This window comes from Carassius carassius, chromosome 18 (genome assembly GCF_963082965.1).
Source record: "Carassius carassius chromosome 18, fCarCar2.1, whole genome shotgun sequence".
In the NCBI taxonomy this organism is placed as follows: Eukaryota; Metazoa; Chordata; class Actinopteri; order Cypriniformes; family Cyprinidae; genus Carassius; species Carassius carassius.
In genome coordinates, this window is record NC_081772.1 from 7,293,091 (window position 1) to 7,318,074 (window position 24,984).

Consider the following 24,984-nt stretch of genomic DNA (forward strand, 5'->3'; position numbering starts at 1 on the left):
TGCAAAGAGGCACGCTTTAAATTAGAGGCATTTGGTGGACAGAAAGATAATATTCATATGCAATTCCATTGCTTAAACACTAGATGGCCTTGTTGATGGTTAATAAATACATGTATTTAGCTCTACTAGTTGTTCAAAACAGTATTTCTGGTCATAAGTGCTTATTTTTTAGGTTTTGCTGTTTAATGTACATTTAGACATTATTAAACACTCGATTTTTATTTAAAAAAAAAAATAATAATAATGTTGCATTTAAAAAGATTCATTACTGACAAGCAAATTAGGAATCTAACCCAATGAAGATGTTAAAATTATTTTTACAAAACATAAAAATAATAAAAACAGCATTATATTGCAACTCTGGTACAGTGATATGCAGTGGGATATACATATAAAATATGTTGCATTATTTGTTTACTAGATAATACCTGAATGGCAAAATTAATGCAGTGTCTTAAACTCCTGTCAAAGCTAAGGATATTCAGTGAAAACAGTTGGCGTTGTTCATTGGTCGGGCATCGACCAATAAAATGTCTTCATTCGCACCAAAGCCCCGCCCCCAGCTCTGCTCTCTCACATCTGCATATACAAGTGCACAAGTGAGTTTTGCAACAGAATAGCACAAAAAGAGTAGCAAAAGTCAGAGCGCTAGAATTTGAACTTGTACTTCCAGATCTGAGAGGTTGTAAGTGCCGACTTGACGTTGTGCAGCGAAACTGAAGTAAAGTGCAAAAGTAAATATGTAGTAAACATGTGTGTATGTCATTTTCTTTGTGTGAATGTCATTCTACACATTTGTGACTATTAATCTACAACTTCCAATTCAAAACACGGGTGTTTTGATCATTGTCTGTGTGTGCAAATTGAAAGATTCAGCTTTTCACATCAGAGCTGTGAGTGTAAATTTTAACTTACAAATACAAATATTAATATGACAAGTTCTCACATTCAGATCTTCAACCTCTCGAGTTTTGCTACTGATTTACCTTTATACTGAAGCGTGTGAAGCTGTGGCACGTACTCAGAACATTTGTCACGTCCCAGCCTGCAGACCGGCAGCAGTCTGCATAATACGATATTACAGTGGATTTTTCTTCTTGTGCCATTATTTGAACATGCACATATTTAATGGTTTAGCATGGAAATAGTGAGAAAATTATCAAGCAATATAATTGATATAATAAGGATATTTTGATCAATGTAACCCTCTGGTGCTCCACACATGATGGTCAAAATGACCCTTCTTGTTTCACAGAAATGAATGTACTATGTTTTAGATTTATGTTTTTTTATGCTTTGAAGCACATAGTATTTTGGTTTCTTTTTAAAAAATAGGCTACACGTGGAAGTGAAAAAAGTGAAATTTAGAAAAATGTTAAAGAAGTTTAAGTTTATTGATATGTAAAATGCATAAACATAGTATTTTCACATTTTATGTGAAATATATTTTCCATAACATGATTTGGTGTAAAACTGTGAGAAAAATCTAAGCCCTAAATAAAACAAGTTGTGTTCCAAATTTGAAGCTGATATTTCAAAATAATAAGGTTTCAGTCCGATTTTGTTTAGATGTACAGTAGTACCAAATGTTTCCACTAGATTAAATTTGTTTCCCATTTGTTTCCAGTGCTGTTCATTTTTGACCATGAGGAATGTAAACTATATTTTTTAAACTGTGTTTTTTTATATATATTTTTTTAACTATTAAACCTTTTCGATTTATGTCCATGATTTTGAGTAGTGTGTGTTCACACAGCGAGTGCCAAAACCTTTATAAAGTTTCATACCATTCCGATGAAGTAAAACATTCTAAAAACAAAACAAAACGTAAAAATTGCCAATCATAAAATGATGAAAGAGCACCAGAGGGTAAAATTTTACTTCATGCAGTATTGATGTTATCATTGGTACAGTCTTAAATATACAGGTTCCAAAAGGGAACCTGCAGTTATTCCATAAAGAACTATTTTGGGTCCCACAAAGAACTTTTCAGTGGACAGCTCTTATGTTCTAAAGAAAATTTTGTTCAAAAGAAATGTTCCATGGATCCTAACGGTTCTTCATGGAACCATAGATGCCAATAAAGAACCTTTTTAAGAGTGTAAGTCATTGAATATACTTATTAAATCTTCATATTCTCCAGATTTCATCTCCAAATCACTCCATATATAGAGGAATTAAGCTACTCCAAAGTGAAAGGACTTTGTCGTTATTTTTACCCTGAAGGAATCCATCTAAAAGTGCTGCTAAGACTCTTTTATTTGCAGTATAATTATATCAGAATGTTCATGACAACTCAACCGTTGAAGTATAATGAAGTCTGAAGGGTTGTGAAGTGCACAAGCTAATGTATAGCCTACACTGTGGATATGTGTTTCTGCTTTATTTCCTTGTCCTTTGGATAAACAGCCATATGAAAACAGACAATCGATTTCAGTTCAGGCTGTTTTGACATTTTAAGAACATGCATGCACTCTTTGTGTAATGAAGTTAATCTATGGAGGCTGAAGCAATTCCACTAGTGAGATTTAGATGCTCCATTCTTAAGCTTAACAAACAGGAACCAGTCGTCTGACATTTCGCTATAAATATTCATGAAGGTGACCCCCTCCACCCCACACACCATCCCAAAATCAGTCATTTTATTGTCAGGTCACCTAGCAACAGGGTATTCTAGGCAGACGTGGTTAATATAAAATCTTTCTTGTATGACTTCAGCTTTAAGAGTGAAACATGAAATGCTAAAAAGTCATTCTAGCCTTTCTTCATGCTGCATGCAATTTTTTATTGCACATGGTTTTAGAAACTAGGACACCAAAGAAATATCAAATGCATTTTAATAATAGGACAATATGTTACAGTCTTCCATCTGGAGGGACAGGAGTAGTTATTGGCTTAATATGAGTCATTACCTAATATCTCGATTTTAATATTTCTTTGGCCCTTCAGGCAAGTGGAGTGGAGTGGAGTGGAGATGCATGCACAAAATATATTGTGGCTAGCTTTCATCCACCAAAGGATGTAGAATAAACAACTGCTTATGTATTTAGAATGTGATAGTCAGTCATTTTGTCATAATTTCTGTTTTAAAGCCAGCTGATCCACTATCCACTCACTGCTTTTCTTTTAACTGATTTTCAAACATATATCCTGGATGAATAAAAGGTCATCTTTGCATTTTGATTATCAGGTCTGAATAAAAGATATTGAATTCTGAATTCAAATCATTTGTCCACAATCTGTGATAAAAAACAAAACAAAACAAAAAACACACACACACTAGCTGGCATCAGTACTTGCGACCGACCACCTGTCTGGTCTCATATCTAATCTGCTACATCAAAGCTGTCTGGTTCAGTTGGACACTTGCTTGCAGTATTCTGCTCTGCTCAGCTCAGCTCTTGGCTGCTGATTATTTTGGAATGAAATATTCAATTTGCAGCCCCATGTCAGACAAATAAAAAGCACATGTCTCATTTCAGTTGCTCTGTAAGTAAAAAATATTGATATATATACACACACATACACACAAAATTCTTAAACAATTATTAAATATGTTAAAGCATGAACTTATAAATTAACATACAAATAAATGCGCATATGTTTATAACCATGATATATATTAAGAGGCTGATAATGGTGCTAGTTAAAACTTGACACTGCATTAGACTAGTAATGGCGGCCACTAGTGGTCAGAGAGGTAACTGACAGGCTCCAATGAGATTTAGGACACGAAGACAGGCTGAATGAGCAAAACATGTCATGGTGATGATGAGAGAAGAACAATCTATCAGGAATCTCTGGAATAAGTTATTTGAGAGGTTTGAAGGGAATGCAGGGATACAGGAATCCAAAAGCATTAACTAGATAGTGAAGAATCAAAGAAGCGGATGTAGAGGATGACTCATTTTGAAGGATGGCAAAGACTTATAGCCTATTTATTTTATTTAAGGACTATAGCTATCAAAATAAATGAATAAATAACTGCGGTGAAGAAAGATTTAGTTGAATTAATTAACAAATTGAAATCAATCTAACATATATATATATATATATATATATATATATATATATATATATATATATATATATATATATATATAAATTTATTATTTCCAATTTATGTTTGAAATTTTTACATAAAAGGCTGTCAAGAGAAAAAGATATATGTATGTATGAATTTATTGATTATTATTATTGTGTGGTTATAGCTTCTAACAACAGGGTCAAACAGGACCATGCTAACCAGCCTTCTTTATCATTTAATCCTTTGGTATAAAATATAAAAATATAAAATTCAAGAAGGCCTGAAGAAAATGTAAAATAAAATAGAAAAAAAACTAAGAGAGAATGGGCTAGCAGAAAAAGCTAGGATAAGACATTTCTTTAAATAATAATTGTTAACATTAAATTATAGTAGTCCATGTGGCTATAAAGATTAAGGAATTTAATTTTTTATTGAATAGAAAGAAAGAGAGTTTCATGAAAAAAAAATCAGATTTTTTCTTGAACGGTAATTCCTGAAGGATAGACAAAATAAAATGGGAGGGTTAACATGCCAAACTCCCACAGATTCACACAGTAGTTAACAATCAACCTCACAAATGTTGCTGACAGCCTCAGCGTGCTACTGAATTAGCTATCATTAGTCAATCAAAAGAGCCATTTAGTAATGTTTTTTTGTGTGATGCATACTGCTGGATTTAGTAAAAAAAAAAGAAAACGGACAAATGTTTCAGAAATAAAGATGCAAAATGAGGAAGGAAAAAGAACAGCTCTCTGCAGTGTAATAGTAATAAACCAAACATTACACACATATATATTATACATTACACAGCAAAATATTACACATACCTTTATTTATTTCTGCTACATTTTCTTCCCTATACTCACCCTGTTTGTATGTTTAAAAAAGCAAGTGGCACTGTACTGTAAATTGTAGTGTATTTCGTTTTGCACTGTGCTGAACATTAACATATAGTAGACTGCATTGTATGGTGCTGCACTGTAAATTGTCGCAATTTAACCATGGCACTTAACATGTAAAAATTTACTTATCAAATATGAGGAATGTTTCAGAGTTATAAATATCAGCAACTCCACAAAATTCAGATACTTTGGCTCAGGACCTGAATAAAATTATTGATAAAAAAAAAAGAAGTTAGCTCTCTATTATTTTATATTATACTATATGAGACATAAACTGTAATGTTTCAAACATGATACTCAACAACAACAACAAAAAACCACAGACAAACTTTTTATTTTAGATTTAATTTTATATTTTGTCTAAAATTTCAATAAAATGTTCCATAAAAAAATAAATAATAATATATATATAATTATAATGAATGTCTACAAGATGCCAAGACATCATGTAGACATTTTTTTTTTATTTTATTTCACGTTTAAATTTTTAAAATGATTGGGATAAACAAGTGCTAGATGCTGAATTTGGAATAGCATATTACTGTAACTAGTTATTTCATATTTTATATATAAAGCATGGAGGGTAATGCGCCTCATGAAGCTCTGTCACAGTGCCATCTTGTGGTTGGTGGTATTTACAGCAGGCATAAAGGCTACCACACTAACAATGGAACTTTTTCTTGCAATTGCTATTTATTTTTTAAATATATAATATTTTGTAAAAATAACAACCTGATAACCAAATATTTTTTAAACCATTAATTATTGCTCGTTATTGATTATTGAAAACATTCACTGCTCAGAATTGAAACAACCTGATTGTGCCAACTAAAGTCTAGACTGTTGATTATGTGATTCTGTAAAAACTGCTAGAACACAGGGCTTCATTGAAAGCATGATATCACCACTATCATGATATTCCTAATTCAGCCTGTAAACAAACTTGAGTGTAGTCTCTGCAGGTCGGAATAGTGGGTGTCTCAACAGGCAGAGATTGGCATAAAGAGATTTTGGTTACACAAAAATTGCTATAAAATTGGGAGAGAAATAATGTTAGGGTTTTTTTAGAGACTTTTCCAATTGTTGCTGGATTGGTGCTGTTTGTGTTACTGGTTTTCTTTCAGAAGATAAGAGAGATGTCATGTTTACAACACTCGCTGATGTTCTGAATAATTTAAGGTGCTCAGATAACATTTGCAACAAACCTTTTTTCCTCCCCTCCCTGTACCGCTGCTGACATCAGACATGCTAACTTTCCACAGGGATTAAAATATCAAGTCCTATTAGCTCTACACCATTTATGACCACATAATTCAGTCAGTCAGTTAAAAGCATCCACAAGGTACTATCAGTGTTAGGGAGAAAATAAAAGGCTGAGATGGAATCCTTTAGTAGTGAAGAGGCATATGCTTTAAAATACAGTGTGTGATCATATTAATTGCTTAGTCAATTAAAAGCATTCACAAGATACGACCAGTTTTTAGAAACAGTTATGTAGCCGACAATAGAACAGAAAAATGGCATTTCGTTCATTTATCTGTTTCGTTATATTCTTAGTTATTATTTGGACTTGCTTGTGTTGTGTCAAATTCTACCCAGCGATGTGACTCTTTGAGGTGAACTAGAGCCGTTTCTCCTGGTTGCTGGAGTGCTGTAGTTTCTGACATTGTGATTGACTCTGGTTGACTCTTTTCTTTCAAAAGAGAAGAGAGATATTTCATTTTTACAATGCTCATTAAGGCTTGGTTAATTTGAAAAAGAAAAGCAGCACTTATCTGGATCTGCCGGAAGAAACACAGATGTTAGCAATTGATTAACTAGCATCTATTCACAAAGAAAAAATTAAGAAATAAATTAAGAAAGTCACACAATCACTTTGAGCCAGTGAGCAGAAAGCGAAGAGCACAAGACAGCACAAGATACAGTAGCGCCTCATGTTTGGGTTTGTGGTCAGTCTTTGATCAGCAGCTGATCGTCTTGAAGATAACAACCTCAATGTGATTTACAAAGTGGTGAGCTTGTACTTTGCACTATACAGATCTATTGATAGTTTTCACGTGACATCACACACTCACAGGAACGCCAACCTGGCGCCAGTTAAATAACCGCCAGTTATTTCTACGGTGTTTGGGTTAAGTATATAACGTAGTAAAACGCAGATATAAAAAGCATTAAACCATAAGGAAAACACTGAACCATTAAGTGGGTTGCATTCATATTCCAACCTCATCTGCTTGACTTTATAAACTATGCATCATTAATATAGTGATTACAGAATTTGATCTTTTAATATTAAAGTTTTAAATTTATTAAGTCACTTTAAGCGTTTTTACAACTTTTGTTGCACCGTTTAATGATTGAAATATTGCGCGAGTGCTTAATTTGGATTGCAAATGGCCAAAACTAGCATTTTGTTTACATAGGTCTACCTTTTTTTTATTCTTTTGAGACACCTCTCTCATGTATGTTATCAGTTCCTTCTCATCCCCTTCCTTAACCATTAGTATCATTCGAATAGTCTCAGGGCGAGTGGTACAATGGTCTCAATCTTACAAAAGTAGATTAAAAGATAGTACAGATCGTAAGAGTTAAGATATTATTTGCTTACTGTAATGAGAGTGCCCTTTCCCAGGGTCTTCCATGTAAATTATCTTCTGTTCTGGGACCTGGCTTAATGCAAATTCTAATTGTTTGTACGTGCCTCTATTTGGGGGATGTTTTCTTGGTGTTGTATTTAAAGGATTGCAGCAAAAGTGTCACGGCACTTCTGTAACCAGATGAGCCCACAGTGTGTCCACACTCTCTATATTGTATATTTTTCTAAAAGTCAGGTATGCATGTTACTCCTAGATTCATCTTTGAAAATTTGATGTCTTGTATTGGTTTGCTAACTTTGAATTGGCTATGTAATTGGCATTATATATATTAATAAGTTGTTTAATTTGATTCTATTCTGTTTTACTCTGTAATTAATGACTCTAGTAGATTACGCTGTATCCTCGTTACCGCATTTCCTGCGTCAGGTTAGTAATAGACTAAAATTCAGTTGAGATGGAGCATAGGGTAAATCAACCGTATCTTTAGAGATTCGGCTAACGCTTGGCATTAGTTCAAGTGTACTTATATCAGGGTTATTCAAATCTTGCCCTGGAGGGCCAGTGCACTGTAGAGTTTAGCTCCAACCCTGATCAAACCCACCTACCTGTGATTTTCTGATTTTCTAATTTCTGATCCCAAAGACATTGATTAACAGGCTCAGGTGTGTTTGATCAGGGTTGGAGCTAAACTCTGCAGTGCACTGGCCCCCCAGGGCAAGATTTGAATAACCCTGACTTAGATTGTAATGGCTTATAGGGAATTTCCGTTTAGGTCAACTGGATGTTGCTCGACCAACCTAAATAGGGTGAGCCTAACCTCTGTTTATTGTTATATTACTCTAGCTAAGTGTACAGTGGAAACCATGGCATGGCCATACCAAAACTACTAGGCAAAGTAATGTTGGTCAGCTTATAGTAGTTGTCGTGACCTCTGACTAGAAATAATGTTGCTTTATTCAAGTGTGTACAAATCTATGGGGGGTAATGAAAAGTAATTTTTTTAGAATGAGCAAGCATAGGAGCGGCTGTCTAAAGTATTAGCCAATTACCTCTGTCTAATAATCAAGACTGACAAGAATGTGACCGTAAGATGCACTAAGGCCAAAGTGATATTTTTGATCGACATGTGCACCCGAATGAACGAGTGCAATAATAAAAAAAAAATAGATAGAATAATCAAATGTCAGAATAATAACAATTAGAAATGGTCAAGCAACCAATTTGTATGACAATTTAAATTCCAGGTCATATTAAAATGGAGTCAGATTAGAATTAAACTTCAATTGAATAACTTTGATTGCTGAAAAGACAAGAACAAGCAAGAAACTTTCAGCCACCACTGGATACTTTACCTTGGGCCAAGTGCGTGGACCTTACAAAGGTGATACCACAAAGAAGAGAAAAACATAATGTGGTCTACAATGGTAGAAGTACTTCCTCTTGTACCCTTTCCTAATTCTGTGAACCTAGCCCTAATTGCTGACAAGTGTAACCTGATAAATGAAGACAATTTAAAATTTAGCTGTTTCCCAATTTTCTCCTTCTTTATTTTTCACCCATATTCCATTTCCATACATCTTTCAATTAAAAAGGAAGGAGAAGCACCCTTACATTTGTCAGATATGTTTATGCACAGTGACTAACATTACAATCAAGGTCCCCATGTTATGAGTTTTTGCCACAGGAAGCTACAGGAAGCTCTTGAATGTGCACTTCTTTGCAGTAACCAATATGAGACATATGAGATATACCATCATGAACAGAAATCAAATGCAAAAAAACTTTATAAAGAAAAAGACTAGCTGAAACAGAAACCATAACACATAAAACTAGAAAAGAAAAATCAAAGAAACAATAAGATGAGAGAAATGAAGAGAAAGAGACAAGAAACAAAGAACAGAAGAGTAACAAAGCCTCAACTTGGGAAGGAATGCATGATGGAGAAGATATCAAAACAGAAAAAAGGATATGATTTCAAAAACCTGCCAGTGAGTAAGTGATTATAATAGAGTAAGATTTTAAAACCTTGGTCATTTTATATGGATATAAAGGACAACAATATGATTGATAATAAGTGAATCAGTAAAATAAGGAAAATCGTTGATGCTTGAGCAACAATGTCAAAAGCCTGAATATAAAAAGAACACAAAAAAGTCCCACCCACAGTTTCACACAGTGGTAACAACCAACCACACAAATTCTTCTGACAGCCTCAGTAACAGTGTGCCCAAGAATTAGTATTCGACTGAAAGAGTCATGATTGGATGATGACAGGCGTCATCATTCTCAAGTGTCGTGATCAGCACTGCTGCTGTTGTATCAGTATGAGTGGCTGGATCAGTGTGGCATTCAATAAACAGGACAAGGGAGGTCACGTACTGGAAAAATCATTTAGGCCCAATATACGGAAAGTCCTGTCTAATACAGGACAGTTTGCAAGCCTAGATAATAGACTACCTTCACACTTACACATATTGTGTGTCTATTATATATTACATGTTGCCCATATAACTTACTGATGCATTTCTATAAAATATAGTTAATAATAATAACAATAGGCATCAGATAATTTTAGCATCCTTGACAAGATTTGCCTGTAAAAGATACTGTAATTGTACAATAACATGAAGCCTGTGAAATCTGACAGCGGCATTGTCCTGTGCAAGTTTAACAGTTAAACAGGGGAATAATCTACCCTCATAATTCTTTTGTCTTTTCATTTACAACAGTAAAGCTTCATTTAAGTAATATTTAAGGATTTGATAAGGGAGAATTAGGGTCTGCATGTTACCACATTTTCCCTAAGTAAATGTAATATAACAAAGTCTGCTATTGTTATTATTAGTAGTAGTATCATATTGCGGTTATTATTAAATTAAGATGTTTTTATTGCATTTTTATTTTCAAATAATGTTCAAAATCCACTATTGGTTCACCATATTTTATTGTATGGATTTGTTAAAATTCAAACAGGTTTTCATTAAATCAACAATGTTAGTTTAGATATACTTTGAATACATATATAACATAAATAATTGATTAACAGCATTGTGCAGGTGCATACATAAGTTTTTATTTATTTTTCACAATGAAAGCTTAAAATCAGTTTGACAACTGTTTAATCAATAGTCTGAAAAGAGAAGAGCTGTTCATATCTTATTCGCTGTCCTCAGAGCTGCTCACTGACATCTCCTTTATGTTACGAGCATCCACCAAGTTGATCAGTCTCTGAACCCATCTCTCTGTCGGGTCAACACAGATCTCTCTTTGGGCTTTTGTGATGACACTGAAATTTCAAAAGAGAAGATGGTTCATGATTTCACATAATTAATTTACAATTAATTTTTAATTAAGACATTACAAAAATACTTACATGACACCATTCCTGTGGCACTCAAGATGTGTAGTATGATGACTCTCAACCTGCTTTACTGGGATTTTTACATTGGAAAAAGAAAAGCAGCACTTATCGGGACCTTGGCTGACTGCAAGAAGAAAAAAAAGTGTTAAAAACACTAAATATAAATCAAAATTTTGAATGGGATACATTTAGAAATCAAGAAAGCGCCTAACAAATATACATTCAATTATTAATGGTCTAATGTTTAACTAAAAATAAAAATAAAGAAATAAAGTAAAAGACGCACATTCACTGCGTGCCAGTGAGCAGAAAGCGAAGAGCACAAGGCAGGCGATGAAGATGCAGTAGGGCTTCATGTTTGGGTCTGCGGTTGCTCGTAGATCAGATCTTGATGTGTTGGTTGCTTTATCGAAGGCTGGTCGTCTCGAAGATGATCGCCTCACTGATGCGGTCTGCTTTATAAAGGGGTGAGGCTGTACTTTCCACTATACAGACCTATAGGGGTTCAGTCCGACAAGAAACAAGTGACATCACACACATGGGGGAAAACCGTGATGTGGCCTGCAGAGGTAGTACTTCCTGTTGTACCCTTCCCCAATTCTTTGAATCTAGCCTAAATTGCTGACACAGGTAACCAGAGAAACGTGGTCGATTTGAGTTTGCCATATTTTGTTTCTTACTTCTTTTTCTTCCATATTCCATAGAAAACATCTTGGCATTTATGATGGACCCTCCTTAGGACCCCCATTTACCAATTACCTGTCTAAAATCTACACTTTCAGGTTGCATCTTCTCAAGAAGGTGCCCAAAGCTCTAAGGTGCTGCAATGCAAGAAAAGTCCCTTTCTGCAAATGCATGGTGGAAAATGAGTCTGGGGCTCAATGCAGGAAATGGTGAGCTCTGCTTTTCGGTGAGGGTGGAAAAGTGGTTGGACTGAAAGTGTTTTGTGTGGTTAACAGATTTGCACACAGTGTGATCCGAATGCAGATAATATCAGCAGTTACTCAAGGAGTTTATACCACATAAATAATGCTTTATCACGATTCTTTATCATGTTTAAAATCAATTCAACCACAGAGATATGAAAACAACAATTTACTGAGTAACTCTTATGATTTTTCTTTCCTTAGATTCCTTGGTACTTATTAAATAGTTTATTTCATACCTTTTGTTTTACCACATATCCTATTTTGGGCTGCACATGTCAGGACATTGATCAGGCCGAATATTACAGCACCTCCTCGAACACCATTGTACTTGTTCTTTATGTAGACCTGTTTCAAACACACATGACTATGAAGTCAGAAAATTCCATCAAAGAATGATATAGACATCAGTATTTCCATTCTTAGGCTCAAACATGCCTCTATAACAACAATTTCTCTTTGAGAAATCAAAGATCCAAAAAGTAGAAATAAATACCATGGAGCGTGTTTCAAACATGACATCACAACAACAACATAACATGCCATTTAGTCAGTTTTCAGGTTTAATACGTAGTGCTATGATTAATGTGACTTGTCTCTAGCAAAATGTCAGCATTATATTCAGAATCTTATAACATCCTGTTCTGAGTGTTCTTGATGCTTAGTGCATAAACTTTGGACTTCATTTGTACTCTCGACTTCCTGTTTAGGTTTACTCAAAGATGCATGCTTTTTTTAAGTGATAGTGAAAATTATTCTAAATATAATATAAAATATCAACACACCAAAACAAAAAACACAAGTACAAAAGCAAAAGCAAAAGCCCGGCTGGATTTTCTGTAGTATTTAAAAAATGTAGTTTACAATATTAATCTGCTTGTCTGATAAAATGTACATGCAAAAAGATTAAGAATCTATCAATGATAGATAGATAGATAGATAGATAGATAGATAGATAGATAGATAGATAGATAGATAGATAGATAGATAGATAGATAGATAGATAGATAGATAGATAGATAGATAGATAGATAGATAGATAGATAGATAGATAGATAGATGCATAAGCATAGATGCTTTGACTCATGCATAAGCAGGTGTGGGTTTTTGCAAAAGTAAGATATGAAACCACAGAGCTCCAAATAGAACCACAGAGGGAGGTCAGGTTGATGAGAACATAATATTTTTCCTTTTCAACCCCACGTTTACTGAGTACTCAAATACCAATTATTTTTCATCTATATAAAAATAAAATATACTCTATATAAATACTAGTATGTAAATGTATTCACATAAATACTAATATTTATTACTTCTAATACTAATAATAGTTGTAATTAAATATAGGGGAGAGCGGGGTCGAAAGTAACGTGGGACGAAAGTAACAAAGGGATTTTCTCAGAGCCTACTGCATTTGCATTCCCAGCTATGACGTTATATTCAGCATTCAATCCTGGATGGAGCTGAGAAATATCACGTGATTTCCTCATCATTTCCCGCAGTTAGGTCGGTAAAACTGTTTTCGAGTACAAAAAGTAAATTATTGAAGCGGTAATTTTTTTTAATTAGTTGTGTTGTTTTTTTGTTTGATGTGTCACAGTAATTATCAATCTACAGGTTATTTAGTGCTTTAACACATCCTAAAGTTTGCGTTATCAAAGTTTTTTAGTATAAAAGTAAGTTCCTGTCGGGACGAAAGTAACAGTTGTTACTTTTGTCCCGCTACAGTGACAAGAAGTATTTATTTTGTTCCGGTACATGCTATTCTGTGAATTTCTGTCTCTTGCATCATTTATTAAAATGTTTATGTCATATTATACCAAAAGAATATGTCTGAGTGAGGGTCAGAAAGACAAACAGTGGTCTGGTTTTATCCAGATGTTTATGAGAGAGCGTTTCTGGACATAGTGGAACATCTGGGCAGCTCCTACCTCACATTTACCTTAGTTATATTTAGGTTTTAGCCATACCTTAGCTTTTACACCTCCAGCTATGAATTTGCAGTGTTTCCAGATGTTTTAATGCACATTTTGAATTTATGCATAAAAACAACTGGATGGAAACATGAATAGGCCTACTGTTACATTATGTTTAGAATTTATATTATGCCAATGTAATTTAATTATTATATTGTTCATTCTGTTGAAAAAATGTTTTATAAAAATACACTGAAATAAAAAAAATAAAAAAAAATAAATAAAGTTTGTATACAGTCGGGTTTTGAGACATTTGATGAAACTTAAATTTAAAATATAAATATGTAATTTATAAAAGATTTTGTAATTTATAAAAATGTATAAAATAAAAGACAGAATATGTTTGCAGTTAAATATTAACAAGGTCATAGTCAGGTATACTTAGTAAAAATAAGAGTAACAGAAAATAAATCTAGCTTATATTGTTGTGTTACTTTTAACCCACCTGTGTGTTACTTTCGTCCCAACCGATGGGGTCAAAAGTAACAATGTGCAACTTATGTTCAAATTGAAATTATACTGAAGCCTTCTACATTTCTACAAAATACCACCTGGTATTTATAGACCACACTTATGAGTTACTGACCACAGCAGAAATATATCTCTGTCTACAACATTATCTTTTAAAATGATGTTTTTCTGAAAATGGTACTTTCGCCCCCGCTCTCCCCTAAGCTATATCCTAATGTTTTTATGTGAAATTATTTTGTTTTTCATATTATTTTCAGATATGAGCAGACCTACTGTACTAACATAACATTACGCATTTAACACATACAAGCGCGCACTTTGGCAGAATTCAATTGAAATAGTCATCAACAGCCATTAAGGTAAAATTGAGCATCAGAATGGACAATTTTTTTAAGGGAGAAAAAAAGAAATGTGAAAAATGCCAGCGAATTAACTTGTACAAACAATAATAGTCGCAGTATCAGTAGTGAAGGAGAAGTGCTGGATTTTCGGTTTGCCCCTCAACTCACTTGACGAAGTTCAGGCAAATAACACCATATACTACGTAGCAATCCTTAATTGAAGAAATGTGTAAACACATCTCTGGAGAGAACCTCATATTATTAAATTCGAAAGTGCTTTCCATATTTGGATCAACATAGGCTACATTTGTGAACGCACATTTTCCGCACTGTTGCGCGTCAGTGTCATGCTCCCGTGCGCGTCTAACAGACTGCATCTTAAAGCCTCTTATACTTTCTGCGTCCGCGAGTCCGCAATGGACCGCTAGGTAGGCATGACGTAATAATCGTCATCGGAGAGTGTGCCGAGGCTCTGAGCAGACGACCGCGCGGACAGGTGCGCGTGGTCAGTAGTCTCCAAAAGCACAATTGCACATGGTCAGGCAGTGTGAAGAAGCTCATTGCTACTCGAACCTGTGCAATCGGTCAATAAATGAATATAAAGACAGCGATGTGCAATAATTTTGGGCAATTGTTTGTTAACATGTTTGTAACCATCAGCGTACGCATTCAGAAGTATAAATTGAAGAAGTCTGCGTCCGTGCTGGTCGTGTACGCGTCTGGATTGCTCATGCGGAAAGTATAACACAGGCTTTACAATCGCAACTTCTTTGTGCTGTTACTCCTTTCGAGCTGAATCTCACATAATTGGTTAGCTCCCGACAGCATCAGGTGCTTTATTTATGGGGAGTAGAATTATTTATTTATTTCAATGAATGTAATAGATTAGATATCATAATATTTAGGCTATAATATTATAAATAAAGGTTGGTTTGTATTGGTGACGTAATATGTAAATTATATGCGTGTGGCCCGCAAAACTTGCACTGGACCATAGTGCGGCCCGCTGGAAAAAAAAAGGTTGAGAACCACTGCACTAAGCAGTACTATTACACGTGAAATCATTTGCCATACCAAAAACATCTTGTTATGAAAGCAGTTGATATCTTAAAAAACAGATAGTATCCTACATTCCAATGGGTCTTAACTCTCCCATATAGAGTCATGAATATGGTGTACTGCTTGGTTAGACTAAATTTATTCACAAGTTACATAAAAACTGATCATGATTTTTGACAAATCAAAAAAAACAAGACAAAAAAACTACATATCCTGTCATGCTCACAGGCTATTTTTCTTTTCACACAGGATACAGGAAGCTGATAAAAGGCCCATGCAAACAGGAATATGTACCTTTCTAAATAGTACTGTCTGTATTTTTGACTTTCCTCAACCCCTTTCTTATCTACTTGCATTACTGTCTGTTTTCAGAAACCCTGTGCTGTTTAGGATTGTCATTTGTCTTTAATTGGATGCAGTACATCATTGTTATCAATTGTGCAGGAAACTTCACAGCTATGAGAAACAGACCTTTCAGTCTCATTCTTATCAAAACCCTGTGAACCTACTTATCATCCAGTGTAAGAAGGCAACTCAATATAGATGGCATTCCAGAAAAGACAACAATATTTACATTGCTGCATAAGAGCAGCTGAGGATAGAAATGTAAATAGGTTTTCTCAACATTTCTCACTTTTAATTTTTTTTAAATCTAATATTTATATTTTATTTCAGTTTTATTTTAAATACTGAAAACAAATTTGAATAGTTTTAGTTGATTAACCAAAACACTGATGGCAAGTGAGAATTTAAAATAATATGGCACGTTTGCTGATCAAGGCAAATTATGTGGTTGTGGTTTTGACTGTGTTTATGAAACCTCCTCATTAACGAACACAAATTAAGTTACTAAAGGTTACCCTGCAAAAAATTACCACACACAAAAATCCCTTCTGCATCCATTTTGTTTCATCATTTGTGTGAGAAATCGGCAAACAAAGACAACTGTACTAGAAAAATGCCATGCGCTGGGATGAATTCAAGAGGAGAGGAGACTGATAAACAACTCCATAAGAGGTGTTTTGTTTGCAAATGCCAATGTTGACCGTGTAACTGGCCAACGGTGAACTCAATTTCTGACTATCAAACTGATAAACCACAGACAAATATCTGTTTGGTTTGGTTAACCAACTACAGTTACCATTGTCCAATAGTCTTCACAGAGAATCAGCATCTGCCTTTTTATGCTAATACTTAGGTATAAATACTTAGGGATAATACTTAGGTATTTTGTATTCAATTTCACATAGTAAAAAAAAAAAAACCCGCTAAATCTCATGATAATCATTGCTTTGCTCGAGGACTTGATGTGGTAGGAAAGACCAAGAATTCAAAGCTATTCATTCTTCACAACAATATTTGAAGGCCCCACTACTTTTCCAGTTATTTGTGATTTACTGGATATTTAAAAATATTTTTCCCCCCTCCAATTTCTACAGCATAATTTATTTTTTAAGAAAAAATGTATATTCATTATAAAAGACATCCTATGATGTTTTTACAATTTTATGAATTTACATATGACATTTTCCTGTTCAAGAAATTGCACTTACAGGCTTCCTCAGGTTTTTCAAGACAGTTTTGGCAGGGTGAATTAAAATAAGAGTTATCTTATTTTGATGCTTGTTTTGTCATCTTGAGGCCCCCTCGTTGAGAGCCTTTGTCTTTAGGTCTTCATGTGCATGAGAACATGGGACAGATACAGATATAGTCATTAGTCACTCCATGTGATGTAAAATATGTCCAGTGTGTGTGAAGCTCGCCATGCTTTCCAAAAAATACAAAAAAGAAAAATAATAATAATTAAAACAAATTTTGTATTTCATAACAAGGACAAGCACGACGTTATCAACCACCAAAAGGAACTGTTCACCAAATAAGAAAATACTGTCATTATTTACAAATGTTTTGTGTTCCACAGATAAATTAACAGCATGTTTGTTTTGAATAAAATGAGGGTGACTAAATAATCAAATAATTGAAATTTTTGAGACAACTATTGCTTTAAAGTTCACATTTAGCTTCATATATTTAAAAAAAAATTTAAAATATGTCCAAACACACAAATCAGTGTCTTGAAACTCTCCTGGTATGGGACAGGGCCTCTGACCCAGGACAGCACAGCTGGGAGTTCTTTCAGATGAGTTTGGGAAAATTCCTCATGAGATGAGACTTTCAAAAGATCTAAACTAACTCGTTTAAACTAAGCTGTAAATCTGCCAAACGAAAAATCACATGTTGAACTTTGGGACTTTTGCGAACATCTTTGTTCCATCCTCCGCACATGCTCTCACCTCAAAGGTCAAAGATCAGCCTTTCAGCGCATTACATCTCTCTGTGAGCACAGCTATAAAATGGCACTAGTAGACATTCCTCTTTGACATTTCATGGAAGAAGGGCTTTGGTGCGTCACCAGTGTTTTGGTTGGCTGTAGAAGGAAGAAGACTTCTCCTTAAACATATATTCAGTCAAACTGACATGCAAAGTAGTAACTGGGAATCTGACTAGTAATCTGAGTCATGGGATGACACCTGTTCAATATATTTTCATTGTAAATTTCAGAAATGTGTGTGTGAAATAATAATAATAATTAATAATAATAATACAAATATAATATAAAAAAAGAAAAAAGAGAAATGTCCATGGTAGAGTTAAAACACTTCTGCGTAGGCTTTATAACAACAGAGTCAAGTGATTCCCCGTGAATCTTCTGTGATAATGACCACTACAGGAAGTGAAATGCATCAAAACAAACTGAACCTGTATTATAAATATGAACGGGCCATTGTGACTATCTAGGCACAAGTGGGTTGGGTTGTACATTTGGATAAGACAAACAGGGCAGTGCCCTTGTGTGTCCTTCACCCATGCCGAGGGGAGAAGTTCAAGACTCGGCCACGGCTGAACAAGATTCCCCCATTGTGCCCACAGAGATATTGCTCCTGGCCCACTCACAGTGACAGATTTCCAATGCATCCTGTTTTTCCTTCTAAATACATGGAAAAGAGAGCAACTACATATGTGACCACATATATCATAATGTCAGACTGCACATACTTTACACAAATAACTTTATGTGGAAAGAAGCTATTTTGGGTTACTTATAACTGTGTGTTCTGGAATTACAAGCAGATTGATAGCCACTTAAGCTAATAGAATATGCTAGAATAATTATTTCTTACTCTCAGCTCAGCTTCACAAGAAAGCTCAGTGTGTATAAATTGTCTGCAAAAAGTTTAACTGCCTGTTATAATATACAAAAGGAAAAGGAAATCCTTACAGCATCTTTAAACGTTAAGTATGCAGTTTCTGCGCATACTACTGTCACCTTGTGGAACTACACAAATAAAACATTTCCAAATAACCTTTACAAATACCCTTTATATTCATATACCCTTATATGATAATTATTATCTTTACAGTATCTTACAATTTTATATGGGGTTTGACAGTAAAGAGCTGACATGTGCACCAAAAGACAGTAACAAGCTGCCATGTGCAGGGTTGCCAACTCTCACGCATCTGGCGTGACACTCACTCTTTTAGCATCAATCTCACACTGAAGTCCAAGCGTGAGTGTCACGCCAGATGCGTGAGTGTTGGCAACCCTGCATGTGGCAAAAACTGGAGTTTAGCTAAATTGTCTAGAAGAAACTCCACTATTTCAGTGTCTTGATTGAAATTTAAACATTCCATCAAAGTCTTGTAAAAGTACCACCAGCATTTACCCTTGTTTTACTCCATTCTCTATCTCTGTGTTGTATTTTGGTAAATCTTCAGATTTTGGCTTGTAGGCAAATTTGGATTTCTATTCCCATGTCAGCCCGGGTCCCACACTTGGTCTTTCAGACTTCACCTTTAAACTTTGGTAATCAAAACTTTACATGTGCTACTTATTTTCATGCATTAGGGGGAGACAAATACTCACAAAATCTATACTGCGTACTATTGAGAATGTAACTGTGACACCTGGACTTTCTCAGTCTTTTTGAAAGAAAATGTGAGTCATGGCTTTATTTATTTTGCGTGTGTGGCCTTTGGGGAGGTTTTGTGGTTGTGTTGATTTGTTTTGTTTGAGGATGCTTAACAGACATCCACTCTCTTTTTGGAACTGAGGTAATACATTTTATATGTCAGCAAAAAAAGAAATTCTAAACTTAAAACTGAATATATATATATATATATATATATATATATATATATATATATATATATATATACATATATATATATATATATATATATATCAAAGCAACACTGACCATCATCAACAAATAGATAATCTCCATAAACATTCAAAAGTTTGTGCACACAGCTGCAAAGATGTTTTTTGTGTTTCTAATCTAAGACATTAAATACTACATAATTTCCAGAGACTTAGTGTTCAACTCAGAATGGAGATGTTAATCATATTTGCTGCATACTTGGAGGCATTCTCCTCACATACTTGAGAGTGTCTTCAGGACTGTGTGCTGAGTAACACACTCATGAGGCCTCGTGGCCCGGGTTCAGCGCTCCTCTGCATTGATGTCAGCCAGCTCATCTTCAGCTCTGTCAAGCAAGGGCTGTCTACGTCTGAAACAATTAGCAACTTGATGTGAGCTTTCATGAGTATAACAGTCTAACCCTGACACCCCTGACACAGTCTTGCAGTTCGGCAAAAGGGAAATGTGAACAGCACTTTCTTAGAATATCATATTCTTTGATGTGTCACTACTTACGTGAAAATTATTAGATAAGTTAAACTATTAATAAACTATTTCTGATCCTGATAAGCTAAAAAGTTAAAATGGTTACTTTAAACAAAACAAAAAACAAACTAAAACATTTTCATGATTTTTATGCAAAAGCGTTTTGTTGACTGTATTCATGCATGTACAGGTAGCTTGATTTTATTTAATTGCAATATAAATTTATCAACATCTATAAACCAACATTTGGTCCCAAACTAGCTAGAACTTCTGCAGTTGACTATCTAGTCAGTCTGTAAATTTGTCATTCACAACACTGTTACCCATTCTGGAATAGTTTGTATTTAATTTTGTAAAACTTATTTAATATAGATGTTTAAATTTTACTGCTAGAAAACAACTAAAAAATGACTGATCATGGTTTTCATTTCAATAAAGGGTTGCAAAAATGTTGTAACCACTTGTATTTGAGTCCCTTCAGTTCCTCCGTCTAGATTTAATTTATTCAATAATATTTTTTTGGCAAATTTTCTATTTACCAATAGAAAAACAGCCCTGATCTGCAGCACACAGACATTGTCTTTAGTAACTGAGTTTGTTCATATTTTTACAAACTCATAAGCGGATTCTAGTTTTACACCCAAAGACCCTCCAAAAACATGCACAAGAACATTTTCCCTTGCTCCACTTATTTTTCTCTCTAATGAAAACACTTTAGAAAATGATTGATTTCCTGCTGCCATATTCATTGCCCTGTATCTGCCTGAAAACACTGAATATTTCATACCCCCCCCCCCCATTTAAATGATACATTTCAATCTTCAAATCATTATTAAAAGCTTTTGAATCATGAAAATCTTCCTCTTTCTCTCATGGATTTTCATGGGAAGGACTCAAGGTTAGGGAACGTTCTCTTGCACAACCCTAAAAAGTATGTACAGTATTTATTTATGAAATAAGGACTTTCATTTTATTTATTTTTATTTTCTGATATCTATGTTTTATGAAATAAGGGCTTTTATTTTATTTTTAATGTTGACTCATGAACAAAGATTTCAGTCAGAGGTATTATTTTCTCCCTTTTTTAACCACATTGCATATCAGTGGTACAATATACTTCCTGCTGATTTGATTTGACATAGATTTCCATTTTAAGTTGTTTAGCACATGTACCATATAGGGCAAACAGTCTTTCAAGTATTTATTCAACAAAAGTCTTAGTGTAAAAATTTCTGCTGTGGAAAGATGTAGGTCTTGACTTGGTAATTCCATAAACCCTTCATTTCGACCTATCCATTTGTGGTATTTCTTGCGTGTTTCAGGTCATTGTTTTGCTATTGCTATGTCCACTTGTGGTTCAGCCTAAGCCTTTAGACAGATGGTCTCACATTCCCCTCAACTACTTTACGGTTTTGTGGGTTTTGTGTAATTCATGGTTGACTCAGTGATGGCAGTCTGGCTGGACCCTGAGGCACAACAGCAGCCCGAAACCATAATGCTTCCATCACCAAGCTTTACAGATGGTCCGAGGTGCTGCTGGCCAAAGGCAATCCTTGCTTTTTGCCAAACATGTCAGGCTTTGGTGCCAGTCAGTCTCATCTGTCCACAACACACTGTTCCATCACTACTTAGATGTAGTTTGGCAAACATGTCTGATGAATCTGCAGTATAAATCCTATAGCCTCATAGGTTTTCCTGATCACTTCCAGCTAGTGTTATTGATCAGCTTGTGTGGTGAAATTATTTGACCTGATAGATAGCCATTGGTTTGAAATGTTCCCAAATATTTCAATCAATCAGTAATAACAAATTGACAATGTTGAAAATGTTTATATACAGTACAGACCAAAAGTTTGGACACACCTTCTCATTCAAAGAGTTTTCTTTATTTTCATGACTATGAAAATTGTAGAGTCACACTGAAGGCATCAAGGGCTATTTGACCAAGAAGGAGAGTGATGGGGTGCTGCGCCAGATGACCTGGCCTCCACAGTCACCGGACCTGAACCCAGTCGAGATGGTTTAGGGGTGAGCTGGACCACAGACAGAAGGCAAAAGGGCCAACAAGTGCTAAGCATCTCTCGGGGAACTCCTTCAAGACTGTTGGAAGACCATTTCAGGTGACTACCTCTTGAAGCTCATCAAGAGAATGCCAAGAGTGTGCAAAGCAGTAATCAAAGCAAAAGGTGGCTACTTTGAAGAACCTACAATATGACATATTTTCAGTTGTTTCACACTTTTTTGTTATGTATATAATTCCATATATAATTACACATGTGTTAATTCATAGTTTTGATGCTTTCAGTGTGAATCTACAATTTTCATAATTTCATAGGTGTGTCCAAACTTTTGGTTTGTACTGTATGTGTGTGTGTGTGTGTGTGAAATTATATAGAAATATTTATATAGCTTTTTGTACTTTTATTCATCTAGGACACAATAATTTGATCAAAAGTCTGACAAAAATGTTACAGAGGTTTAAAATTTCTTTTGAAATTTTGTTAATTAAATAACTAAAAAACGCTTTCCACAAAAATGGATAATTATAAGAAATGTGTCTGGAGCATCAAATTTGCATATCAGAGTGATCCCTGAAGGATCATGTAAGACTAAAGTAAGAATTCAGCTTTGCCACCACAGGAATAACATTTAAAACAGTTATTTTAAATTGTAATAATATTACATAATATAACTGTTTTTATTGTATTTTTAATCAATTCAAGACTTTTCATTAACATTAAAACAGTTTTAACTGTAGTGTATGTAATGTTCAGTATTGCGACTGGAACAATACATAATTTAAAAAAATAAAGTAACGCTGCAAAATTTTTATATCTTAAACATACTTTTTCCACAGCCCTGTAGCTTGTCCTTAAGTAAGCATGTTCCATCAGCTGGACAGAATTATCCATGACCGGTAGTGAGGAAAAGTCAGGTGCTCCCTGCTTATCGTATCCTGCTGTCAAGAAAATGACCAGATGAGAATCCACCTCGTGCTTGTGTTTCCTAGGACATACAGTACATGATGTAACAAACAGGAAGACATCACTCATCCTGACCGCCGTTAATGAAGGACAGAGATCTGCTGAAAACATTATGTACTGTCTCCTTTGGTACTGCAAGTTTTTAATATGATTACCAATGTTATTTTCATTCTATACATCCATCTTTCCCATTTCTAGACAATGATAGGCTTGGAATGGGAAAATTGAGGGAACAATATTACTTGTATTATGTCATTTTGTTTTCTGAATCAACTGCCGTAATTATTAATTGCATGAAATTTGCAAGAAGCCAGAATCTTTTTTTTAAATGTTTTTTTGTGAAGTAAAAAGAGCAGAGTAAAAAGAGTATCTGGAATAAATTAAGTCAAGATGTAACAACAAGACTCAAACAGAAAACCTGAATACAAAGGACTTGAGTTAGATCTTTATTAAGTTGTTTAATCTTTAATGTCCACCTCCTTGAACAGTAGTGTCTCACATAGTTTGTCCACAACAAGCACACGTACACAGACAACTTCACAATACATTTGCCAACAATATTGCACTCATATACATGTACATACTTGGTCAAACACATGAATGTACAACCATACATTATGACCCCCACCCAAAAAAAATGTTGATGTGCAAACATTATGAGCAAATCTGGATTTTTTTCATTTGAGACTTACATCAAACTGAGAATGGAGGATTAATGAAAGTCTTTGAAGAATGTCAGTTTATTTTATGAGCATGTAATGGTATTGTAGAATACGACATCTCTAGTGTCACAAATCTGATTGAGGCGGGTGTCTCAAGGCACAGAGGCAGCTTATAGTATTGATTGATTGACTAAACAGGCTTAGATAGGTTTAGTTAGATATCAGTGGAGATATTTGACATACATAAATGGGCATCCAGATCAAAGCAGATCAGATTTAAAGGAACAGTATACTTTCGCTTTCCACTGATTGACATTGCATTTTTTTTGTCCATACAATGGAACCGAAACAATTTAGTTCCCAACATTCTTCAAAACATCTTCTTTTGTGTTCTGCAGAAAGTCAGGTTTGAAACAACACGAGGGTAAGTAAATGATGACAGATTTTTTTTATTTTGGGGTGAACTGTCCCTTTAATGTCAATGACGCCAAATGTCAGTATATCTTGTAACTGATCATGAAAAGCCAAATTACAATATGTACAAATATGGCAATTTTCAGCATATAATTATTTCAATTTGAGTCTTTTCTTTCCACAATGCTATCACATGGCTTCAGAAGACTTGGAATATAGTATATAAGTCATATCTAACTACTTTTATGGTAATTTTTTTGAGCTTGTATAGAAATGAGCAGTGTGACTATTTTGCTAAAAATCTCCTTTTTTTAAACAACCATTTGAAATGACATAAAGGTGAGAAAACAGTGACAGAAGTATAATTTTTCGAGTAAATTACCCCTATAACGACCATTTAGTTCAGTGCATAAAATTCTAACAATTCACGTTTAGATCCTAAAAATCTGCATGAGAAAATGCGACAGCTCTAGATAACTGCTTGGCAAGGGGTGGAAATGGAAACAGAGGTAAAGAGTTCATTAAATCATTAAATGTTGATATAATAAAGTAATATGACTAAATACACATTTA

At 34.5% G+C, this 24,984-nt stretch overlaps 1 protein-coding gene across 1 annotated transcript; it reads right to left on the reverse strand.

Moving 5' to 3' along the window:
* Positions 1-10,514: 10,514 nt before the first annotated feature.
* Positions 10,515-11,353, reverse strand: LOC132091825 (C-C motif chemokine 8-like). The gene is made up of 3 exons (XM_059497928.1): positions 11,174-11,353; positions 10,900-11,011; positions 10,515-10,812 (listed from the first exon to the last, which is right to left on the reverse strand). The coding sequence occupies exons 1-3, from the start codon at positions 11,241-11,243 to the stop codon at positions 10,683-10,685; spliced, it is 312 nt and encodes a 103-aa protein (XP_059353911.1). The 5' UTR covers positions 11,244-11,353; the 3' UTR covers positions 10,515-10,682.
* Between the last annotated feature and the right edge of the window lie 13,631 nt (positions 11,354-24,984).

What these genes read in the sequence shown, in the direction of transcription:
- LOC132091825 (XM_059497928.1), bottom strand. Translation starts at nt 11,243, where the DNA reads ATGAAGCCCTACTGCATCTTCATCGCCTGCCTTGTGCTCTTCGCTTTC. An exon ending in CTCACTGGCACGCAGTGAAT is followed by an intron (nt 11,012 to 11,173) that starts GTGCGTCTTTTA and finishes TTCTTCTTGCAG; the next exon opens with TCAGCCAAGGTCCCGATAAG. An exon ending in TGCCACAGGAATGGTGTCAT is followed by an intron (nt 10,813 to 10,899) that starts GTAAGTATTTTT and finishes TTGAAATTTCAG; the next exon opens with TGTCATCACAAAAGCCCAAA.